The 10,814-nt window shown below is 42.0% G+C and overlaps 3 protein-coding genes across 3 annotated transcripts; 1 reads left to right on the plus strand and 2 right to left on the minus strand.

Annotated features, from left to right (window-relative positions):
* Nucleotides 1-3,885: 3,885 nt before the first annotated feature.
* Nucleotides 3,886-4,200, minus strand: BDCG_17805 (uncharacterized protein; the record flags this gene model as incomplete). The annotated part of the gene is made up of 2 exons (XM_045426864.1): nucleotides 3,886-4,044; nucleotides 4,144-4,200. 2 exons carry the CDS (start codon nucleotides 4,198-4,200, stop codon nucleotides 3,886-3,888), a joined length of 216 nt encoding a protein of 71 aa, XP_045282581.1.
* A 125-nt stretch (nucleotides 4,201-4,325) lies between these two features.
* Nucleotides 4,326-6,442, minus strand: BDCG_08503 (DNA glycosylase; the record flags this gene model as incomplete). Its single annotated transcript, XM_045424291.1, has 6 exons — nucleotides 4,326-4,997; nucleotides 5,073-5,378; nucleotides 5,476-5,510; nucleotides 5,603-5,772; nucleotides 5,987-6,090; nucleotides 6,407-6,442. The coding sequence occupies 6 exons, from the start codon at nucleotides 6,440-6,442 to the stop codon at nucleotides 4,326-4,328; spliced, it is 1,323 nt and encodes a 440-aa protein (XP_045273036.1).
* Nucleotides 6,443-6,835: 393 nt separating this feature from the next.
* Nucleotides 6,836-10,494, plus strand: BDCG_08504 (uncharacterized protein). The gene is made up of 2 exons (XM_045424292.1): nucleotides 6,836-8,504; nucleotides 8,589-10,494. The coding sequence occupies exon 2, from the start codon at nucleotides 8,597-8,599 to the stop codon at nucleotides 10,046-10,048; it is 1,452 nt and encodes a 483-aa protein (XP_045273037.1). The 5' UTR covers nucleotides 6,836-8,504; nucleotides 8,589-8,596; the 3' UTR covers nucleotides 10,049-10,494.
* The last annotated feature ends 320 nt before the right edge of the window (nucleotides 10,495-10,814 follow it).

The following is a 10,814-nucleotide window of genomic DNA, read 5'->3' on the forward strand; positions in this document are numbered from 1 at the left end:
TTCTCCCTCTACCACCCTCTTCTACTCTGTATCACCTCATATCACCTCTATCATCTCTTCTACTTCTTTCACCCCTTATTCTTCACCCTCTCTACTATCATCACTGCCTCTACTGCTCTGCGGCTCTTCTACCACTTTCATTCTCTTCTCAGACCACTCTCTACCTCTCTCTTATCATCTCTTTCACTTCTTTCACCTTCTACCTTCTCTATCACCATCATCATGTCTATCATCTCATAGCTCTCTCTATCACTTTCACTCTCTATCTCTACTCTCTTATCATTTCTTTCACCTTTACTCTCTCTATTATCATCATCATCTCTATCACTCTGTAATTTCTCTCTATTATTATCATCATCTCTATCATCTCATAATTCTCTTTATCACTTTCATTCTCTATCTCTATTCACTGTTATCATTCTTTTCATCTCTTTCACTCTCTATTCTCTCTACTATTATCATTATCTCTACTTCTTCTACTACTCTCTTTCACTCTGTATTATCTCTATCATTATTATCAGATTAATCAGAGCTGTACAAACTGCAGAGTCAGCTATTTAATCTTATTTATAAATTTAAAGAGATGTATATAACATTATATAAGATTTTATTATAGAGTATTTAGCAGTATATACTATAAATATAGAGATTAAAATGTGATAGAGATAGTAAGAGAGAAGTAGAGATAGTAAAAGTAATAGAAGAGACTGTAGAGTAATAGAGATAATAATAATGATAAAGAGACTAGAGAGTGAAAAAGATAATAGAGAGAAGTAATAGAGATAATAGAAATAAGAGAGATAATAGAGATGATAAGAGAGAAGTAGAATGATAAGATGAGAGTAGAAATAGAGAGTGAAAGTGATAGAGAGTGCTGTGAGATGATAGAGACAGTGATAATGATAGAGATGATAGAGATGATAGAGGTAATAAGAGATAATAAGAGATAATAAGAAGAAATCAGAGTGAAAGAAGTGTAGAGATGATAGAGATAATAGAGATGATAAGAGAGTAAGTAATAAGATAAGAGTAGAGTAGAAATATGAAGTGAAAGTGATAGAGAGAGCTGTGAGATAATAGAGACAGTGATAATAAAGATAATAGAGATGATAGAGATGATAGAAGTGATAGAGATGATAGAAGTGATAGAGATAATAGAAGTGATAAAAGTAATAGAAGTGATAAGAGTAAGTGATAAGATAAAGAGAGAGATATGAAGTGAAAGTAATAGAGAGTACTACAGAGTGTTAGAGATGATAGTGATGATAGAGAGTAAATAGAGTGATGCAATTGACAGATGTTACTATATATTCATGAATTTTTAATAAGATGCATGTGATGTCATATGAGATTATATTACAGCATTTTTTACACAGAAAAGTTGATTTTTCTTTATTATTATTATAAGTATTAAATGCTCATTTACACTTACTTTTCTGCTTGTACAGTCTTCTCTATCACTTTCATTCTTCTTCTCAATCACTTTCTACTCTCTCTTTATTACTTCTTTCATCTCTTACTCTCTACTCTCTCTATCACTATTATCATCTCTATCACTTCTATCACTCTCTTTCTCTACCACTCTTTCTACCTCTTTCACCTCTTACTCTTCACTCTCTCTATTATTATTATCATCTCTACCACTCTGCAGCCTCTCTACTCTATCACTTTCACTCTCTTTCAGAATCACTCTCTATCTCTCTCTTATTATCTCTTATCACCTCTTTCACTTCTTTTATCTCTTTCACTCTCTACTCTCTCTACTATTACTATTACATCTACTGTCTCTACTCTCTCTCTCTATCACTCTCTTCTACTCTGTATTACTCTGTATTATCTCTATCACTTCTTCTATCTCTTTCATCTCTTACTCTTCACTCTCTCTATTATTATCACTGTCTCTATCACTCTGCAGCTTCTCTATTACTTTCACTCTCTCTTCAGATCACTCTCTATCTCTCTCTTATTATCTCTTTCATCTCTTTTATTCTCTACTCTCTCTACTATTATTATCACATCTACTGTCTTATAGCTCTCTCTATCACTTTCACTCTCTATCTCTACTCTTTTATTATCTCTTTCATCTCTACTCTCTCTATCACTATCACTGTCTCTATCACTCTGTAATTTCTCTCTATTATTATTATTATCTCTATCATCTTATAACTCTCTTTATTACTTTCATTTTCTATCTCTATTCACTGTTATCATTCTTTTCATCTCTTTCACTCTCTATTCTCTCTACTATTATCATCATCTCTACTTCTTCTACTACTCTCTTTCACTCTGTATCATCTCTATTATTATTATCAGATTAATCAGAGCTGTACAGACTGCAGAGTCAGCTATTTAATCTTATTCATGAATTCAAAGAGATGTATATAACATTACATGAGATTTTATTACAGAGTATTTAGCAGTATATACTATAAACACAGAGATCAAAATGTGATAGAGATAGTAAGAGAGAAGTAGAGATAGTAAAAGTGATAGAAGAGACTGTAGAGTAGTAGAGATAATAATGATAATAGAGAGACTAGAGAGTGGAAAAGATGATAGAGAGAGGTGATAGAGGTGATAGAAATGAAAGAGATGATAGAGATGATAAGAGAGAAGTAGAATGATAAGATGAGAGTAGAGATAGAGAGTAAAAGTGATAGAGAGTGCTGCGAGGCGGTAGAGGCAGTGGTGGTGGTAGAGGTGGTAGGGGTGGCAGGGGTGGTAGAGGTGGTAGGGATGATAGGGGGTGGTAAGAGTGAGTGGTAAGATAGAGGTAGAGGTATGAAGTGGAAGTAATAGAGGGTGCTACGGGGCGTTAGAGGCGGTGGTGATGATAGAGAGTAGATAGAGTGGTGCAATTGTGGATTTTTGATGAGGTGCATGTGATGTCATGTGAGGTCATGTTACAGCGTTTTTTACACGGAAAAGTTGGTTTTTCTTTAATATATAGAGAGATTATTATTATTCTTCCATTATACTCATATGCAAGCGGAGCTTATGATGAGTCCTTGCGTGATGTTAAATACAGGTCAAGTGTTGGTTATACAGGAGGAAATACAGGTGTTGAGACCACGCCAAGATAACAAGAACATAGGAAATACAAAGGAGTGACAATTAGATACATGCGATAATAACTTCCCAGCCCAGGAACATAGAGCGATTTATTGGAGCGATTTGTATATATAGAGAGAATATAGAGAGATATATATATATATTTTTCATTCCACTCTTTTCATACATTCTCTACAGTATTTACATTTCTTATACTCTTCTCTCTGTATTCATGGCATGTGCTGCTAAATGCCCTGTAAGATGACCTGTCGGATTGAGTGTTATGAATGAATATGTTGAAGACATATGAATCTTATGTGTATCAAGATCTGCTTGTTATATTATCTGTACACTATCTAATATATCTATTTCATACAAAAGATAGAGCTATTTATAGTAAAATATATGTGCGAGCCAAGAGAGCTAGCATAAGCGAGTATTAGATGAGTGTTGTAGTAAGCTGATGATGATGAGAAATATTGTAGTAATATGATGTTGGTGGCGTTCAGTAGTGTATAACCTCTTTTTCCTGACATGACCTCACATGATGTCATGTGCACCCCTTTGAATTCATGAATGGGATTGAACAGCTGGCTCTGCAGCCTGTACAGCTCTGATTAATCTGATAATGGTGATAGGGGTGATACGGGGTGGAGTAGGGGGGGGGGGTAGAGGTAGAGCGTGGAAGTGGTAGGGTAGGGGGCTGCGCAAGCAGCAAAGCGAGCGTAAGCGAGCGTTTGATGTTTGTGTATTATTAAAAATATTTTATTTTATTATCTCAATTACCCACTCTCTATTTCACTCCACTTCTCAGCCATTCCTTCCTTCTTCCGCTCACAACTTAGGGCTCATCGTTCTCAACAGTAGGAAATCGATGGAACCTCGAGCAACGACTGAGTCTTCCGCCCTACCGAACCAGTGATTGGTCTGAGCAGTAGACGCCTCATTCTCCATCTCTTTCGCTCGTAGTTCCGGCGATGGGCGCTGAGGGGCCTACCTCATCTAATTAGTCCTGGTCTTAGACATCATCACACGGCCTGTCTACTTGTACGCGAGGGTCTGACCAGAGGTTGCAGGCGAGCGGTAACTTACCTTACTAGGGCCCGGTTTAGTGATGTGGCGCGGAAGCACAACTACATCGCAATGCATGTTAACCCTAGTTACATACATAAACATCCTGGTTACATAACCAAGGTACCGTTCCAACCGTATATACAAAATATGCACATATTTATTACGTGTGTATATAAACACTACCCCCTGCCTGAATATATTCATCCCTCCATCCCAAAAATCCTATCCAACATCTCCTCCCCAAACCTCGCAGCACCAGGCGACATCACCATCCTCACCACCCGATTCCCGGAAACATTACTCAACCAATGCCCATTATCACTAAAACTCACAAGGTCATCGTCCCGCCTCTTCCGACTCCGCCGATCAACCACACACATCCCCCGCGTCCACTGGCCCGTCGTCTCCACGCGGATATCCTCCGGCGACCCGGCTGATGGCTGCCAGCCACCTTGCTGCTGTTTCTGCTGCTGTCCGCTCGTCGTGAGCACATACCAAACGCACAGCGGGTCGTGTAGGCTCAGCGAAGCTTTATCGCCATCGTGGCCTGGATGCAGCGCATCCAGGGTCGCGAAGCTGTGCTCGAGGATGATGGAGAGCCATTCTGCCAGCGGTGAGTTGGCGGATGCCATGGGCCCTACTTTGCTATGGAAGTGACCGCGGGTGAGGTTGTGCTGGTGCGTGATGTCGAGCGGGAAGAGCTTGAGGGTTAGTTGTTTGCTGAGCGTTGCCGGGTAGGCGGGGAGCTGGTGGGTAGTTAGTGAGGGGTTTATGGGCGGCATGGTTGATGTGGGCCGTAGGGAGGTGAGGGCGAAGACGCGGGCGGCAGCGGCGGCGTCGGCATATGTGTTGAATTCGGCGGTTGGGGTTACCTGGTGTATTTTATGCTCGTTAGTGCGAGTGGTACGGGGTGTCTGGATTATGGACGATTGTGTGTGTATACTTACGTTTCCAGGAATATCGATTGCTCCTCCCATAACCACTACCTCCTTTGCACGGAGGAATGTCTCTGGGTCTTCTGCGGCGGCCGTGGCCAGATTTGTAAGCGGGCCAATGGCCACGATCGTGATGGTCTCCGGATCGTTCTCCTTAAGGATCCGTAGCATTTCCTTGTGGGCAGGCTCTCTCGAGGCGATAAATAAAGAGTCGTGAGAATGATCCAATGCAGCCTTTGCTGTAGCTGCAGTCGTCCCGTTTTGAGTGAGGGGAAAGAATAGGGATTCCCATGTTTGCTCGGGAGTCAAATGAGGGTGCTGTTGTATTTTTGTTGATGTGTTATCCCTTAGATATCACATTCTCATTTTTGCATCCTTGTCAAAAAAAGTTGAGTGAACGGGGCGGATTCCGTACACTGAAATGAATATCTCCTAGCCCATCACGTCCATCTAAGACCCAACCAACGCAAGATAGCGGTCAGTCAAAAGGGTCGCAGCACCATTAAAAGTCGATAATGTTACCAGACGATAGAAAGCCTCACGAAAATAATCAGCCATCATCATCTCATCCTCAAGGGGACGATTAGCCCCGACAGCAATCGTTGGCTTGCATTTCTTCAGGGAATCGAAACCTTCCGGTTTTCCATGTTCACGGCGCCACTTGAGCTCCCGCTCGATGGTATGGAACAGAGACACGAGATTCCGGAGGCAGCTGTGGGTTCATATAAAAACCACATTGCAGAAAAAAGATATCAGCATTCGATCTGACATATACATGTATCCCAAGATATGCAATTTTCTCCTGGGATAATGAAGAATGATACATCGCAAAAAGAGGGGTAAAAGAGCACGCAAAAAGAGGGGTAAGAGAGCATTTATATACTCTCGCCTTGATCATTTATCAGTAGGAGGCAGTAGACACGCACCTACGGACATCGATGTTGCCAAAGGTCAGAGATATCAGCTTGACCTCGATCTCTTCGGAACGAGACGACAGAGCCAGGAGCAGGGCAAGGATGTCATCAACTCCCTGTTCCGCATGGTTAGGACATGGTTTCTTCTTCTTGATCTTTTGGTGCTTGTTGCAACGCAGGGCGCCAGAAACGACAAAAACAAGAAGAAAAAATAAAGGCGGTGGCTGTTAGGCTAGAGAGATAATCGAATATTCGTCCGGCTAAGTCGGGCGCGGTCTACTTGGAACGTCACGGACAGGCAGGACGCATTTTCCGAAAGGCATAGGCCAAGACTGAATATACCTGCGGAAACGGACGGACAAAAGAAAAAGTACGCATGTAGAATAATTTCAACTAATTTCAAACAAACGCAGCGGAGGGTTCCGGCCTCACAGGATCTGTATCAATTACGACTTTGCTCGGTGGCATGGTAGGAGTCGTATAGGGCAGCAAAGTGATAGTTAGGTTATCTTTATCGGTTTAATCGAAACTCAGCCCAACGGGGGTATGTGTCTTTGCGAGGCTTGATGATAGTACTAATAGCATAGAATAGGGCTGAAGTATTTGTTCTTGAAGGCGGGAACTTCTTCACGTTGAAAGCGGCGTTGCAGGAAGTTTAACGCTAGACTGGACTGTGCATGTATTATTAGAGTTTATACCTAATCATAGCTCAGACAAAAACAAACTTTAAATTAAAATTCGTTATCAGTAAAGAATGTACTCTAAAAATAAAATAGTTAACAGAGCAAACTTAAAAGAAAAGCAAAGCTCAAAGAATTGATAGCTAACACAGTCCTAAAAGAGTCATTAGTGTTATAACCATGCATGCCACCATAGCAATCCTAATCTAACATGCAAAATAAAAGATATACATATACATGGCCGCAGTCCAGTGTTGTTTTCAGTAATACCGCATATTACACGATTTGGTATTTGATAATGTCACGTGGTATAAAATTACCCCCCTTAAATGACAGCTCGCGCCAACTTCAATTTGATTAATGAACCGGGGTCGATAGAGAGTTTGGCTAGGATTAATGAACGGAGTAATTACGGATTAGTTACCTACTCAGAATTGATGAAGAAGAGGTTGAAAGAATGGCGAATCGGAACAATGTCAGCTACATTCGGTGCAATGCCCGGGAGACTTCTCGATGGAGAGATATTTCAAGCGAACTCTGGCGGATCAAGTGTTTTCAATCAAGATTCAAGGCCACCACCATATGCAGTCTTTTCTCCCCTTGAATAAAGTGTCGGCTCACATTCTTAACCGCGGATTGCCTTCATATTCGGCGTCGGATACGAGCTCCATCATAGTAATAATAAAAATGATGTGGGGGAATTCGAAGGACCCCGGAATTTGAGACATTGGTAGTACATGTGCATACATACATACGCTAATAATAAGATAACTAGTTACTCCTGGAAAGTGTTTTTCCTATGTTGTTCGTACCTATCATGAATTGAGCAACAACACCGGAAACTAAGTAAATAGATAAGATAACTACATTATTGCAGTTCACATCACAACAACAGAGAGAGGTGGAGCTTCCTTCTGGCCTATTCGAAAAAAGGGGAGGGGACAAGGCCGAGACTGTGCAAGCGGGACAGACCTATATAGTAATAATCATAACAATAAGAGGGAGTTAAGGTTACAATACGCCTGTAACTAACGACAATACCGCCGGCGGTGGAGTGGAAAGCTGGCCTCAAGGAAAAACGGCGCCTTACTAATCAAGCGGCCCTCGCCCTCGCCGCCGCCAGGAGAAGGTTGGAACCAAGGGAATTCGCAGCAAGGGGGGCAGCAGCGGACAACAGGCGAACTCACAACGCTCACCATCCTCCCGATCTGTTCTCTCCTCCTCCAGCTGTCACTCCTTTACACTTCCATTGCCTGTTTCCCAAACCATGCTGGTGCCTCAGCCTGGCATCTCGCTCTTTTGATTCCATGGTCTCTATTCGCTTTGACTTCCTCTCCCTGAACTATATATCCCAACCAATGATGACGCCAATTTGATAACCTTCATAACCTGCTACGCGCTGTGGAAGCTTGGTCGACCTTGCGCTTTTTTAACATATCCCCCCCATATCCTGCTCTCATCAAATTTCGAGATATCACCGCTTTAAACACTTCCTCCAGACTCGATTCTAAAGAAAAATCACCGTCTTACCTGCTTGAACCCCCTACTTCGTCGATCAACTTTCAAACATCCACACGCCCCGGCTTGCCGGCCCTATCGCAACACAGCCACGTCCGGAAAGCAAAACACCCAGATCCGTTTAAACACTACAGGAATCCTTTCCGTCAATCAAACCCAGTCTCTCATCTGCTCACGCGCTAACAGACCTGCTTCTGTCAACGCCTCAGAAGCCGTTTTGAGGAACCAGCTTATAGTTCCTTTTCTTGTCTAAATCTGGGGTTTTGACCCCGCTTGTCCCGTCTAAAGTTTCAATCTTCTTGTTCTATTTATAAAAGAGCTCACTCAAACAAGTATGTGTCCTCTTCCCTTATCTTTCATTTTGTGCTAGTCCATCCTTAAGTACATGAGTTAACGTCCCCTTATCGTCATGATAGAACCGAAAATGAATCCCTTCTTAAACTGGGCCATTGTGCTCGTCATCAGTGGCGGCCTCTTTTGGTATTATAAACTCAGATCCTGCCCCAGAGTCAGAGCTACACCACTGAAAGCTCTCGTGGAGAAACACGAAAATGGATATCTCTCCAAAAAGGCAAAGCGGAAAGCAAAACGATCCCCAGACAACGCCAGCAGCAGCGGCTCTCGTACTCCGCCTCCCAAACCCATCGTTCATTCTCCTGCAAAACAGGAGGTGGTTTCCTCCGGAGTACATAAGGCCGAGGCTGGTGATGAGGGGATGAACATCCAGGAGTTTGCCAAACGGCTTTCCAAGGCGAAAGAGGGCACCAAGCTCTCATCTGCGGATAGCAAACCTAATAAGCATCAAGTCCGCACTAAGAAAATTGTTAGCAGTGCCGTTGAGCCTGCCAAGAAGGATATAGCAGCCAGTAAAGATACTTCAGCCGAGAAGGATGTCACAGTTGAGAAGGACGTCACTATTGAGAAGGATACCACAGTTGACAAGGATGCCACAGCTGAGAAGGGTACCACCTCTAACGGAGATACCACAGCCGAGAAGGATGCCACGGAGTCGTCTACTTGCACTTCATCGACCACTGGGGGGGATGCGGACGATGACATGTCCTCCGTAAACTCACCTGTTGTCAATCCAACTGTACCCACGGTAGGTAGCGTCTCCGATATGCTGCCGCCTCCCCCAGCAACTATACCCGTCCTTCGCCTGGTTGACGTGTCTCAGGAGGCTGAACAGTCAGCGAAGAAAAATCAAAAGTCGGAAAAGGTCACAGAGACAAAGAAACAGCGCCAACGAAGGATTAAGAATGAAAATAGAAAGAAGATGGTAGAAGATGCGGAGAGGGAGCGCCGTATTCAACTTGAGAAACAACTCCACACTGCCCGTGAACATGAACGTCGCGAGGCTGCCAAATCTAAACCCCCTCCAGCTGCCAATGCCTGGAAAACAGAAACCAGCAGCAACAAACCAAATGGTCTGCCGCAATCTACAAATGAACCACCACCCACATCTTTTCTAGACACGTTTGAGCCAGCCGCTGAGCCAGCAGCCAACCCTCTCCCAACATCCGAAACCACAAAACCGTCCTCTTATTTAGAGAGTTGGGCCAACAACTTGCCGTCCGAGGAAGAGCAGATGCGCATCATAATGAGTGAAAGCGAGTGGACGACAGTCTGTAACCGCAAAAAGGAGCGAAGAAACGGCTCCAAGCACACCGGAAGCGTTAGTGCCAGTGAAACAAGCAGCTCTGACTTTCAAGCCGTAAAGGCGCCGAGACCGTCGATAAACCAACCTCCACCTCCACCAAAAACAAAAACACCAACAAGTGAAGCAGCAAAAGCTACACCCACTGTTCCGTTCCCTCCAAAACAAGAGACTTCTAACAGCAAAGGTCATCCCTTGGACTCTGACTGGGAGCCTTGATAAAAACTCCGCCACCAAACTCATAAACCAAAACGAAACAGGTAACCTACAATCCAAATGACAACGAAGTCAATACATACATCGATACACATAAATATCCATTTTTCTCAATCTATATTATATGAGCGCTTGAGTCATCACCACTTCTCATTTCCGTTTTCAGTTTCCATCTTCTTTCTGTACTTTCAGGTGTTTTGATACTGATTCCCCTATTTTTCCAGTAGTTACATGGCGTTTGGGTCAGAGTGTTTTATTGTAAACAATTATTATATTCATTCTTGTCTTCTTTTGTTCTATTGTTCTTCTACTACTTCTGCTGCTGAGTCAGATTTGTGATCATTTCTTTTTGTACTGTATAATTTTTTGCATCATTTGACTTGCTTAACTCTTAACAATGTTTTTTTTCTCTTGTTACATTTATGTCATATTATCATGCAATGTTTTATCAGAATTGTATATTTTATATTTTTTTTCTTCTTTTATTATCTTTTCTTCTGTTAAATAAATGTATTGAGCAGTACTGAGTCAGAATAAACTCAGTCACTGTAGAAAATATAGTATAAAAATTGAAATTTTAAGTTAGATATAATAGAGAAGTTCTTAAAGTAGTTAATTATATTATAAGAAGCTAGCTATCAATCTATGTAATCTTTTATAGAAGCTTGTAATCACTGATTATATAAATTAATAACTGTTATTATTTATTATTATTATTCTTCAATTATAAATGTATATAGTTATAGATGTAATGTGGCAGAACTGAAGC

This window comes from Blastomyces dermatitidis (assembly GCF_000003525.1).
Source record: "Blastomyces dermatitidis ER-3 genomic scaffold supercont1.11, whole genome shotgun sequence".
Taxonomy (NCBI): domain Eukaryota; kingdom Fungi; phylum Ascomycota; class Eurotiomycetes; order Onygenales; family Ajellomycetaceae; genus Blastomyces; species Blastomyces dermatitidis.

Coding starts and splice junctions, on each gene's coding strand:
- BDCG_08504 (XM_045424292.1), top strand. CDS start 8,597: ATGAATCCCTTCTTAAACTGGGCCATTGTGCTCGTCATCAGTGGCGGC.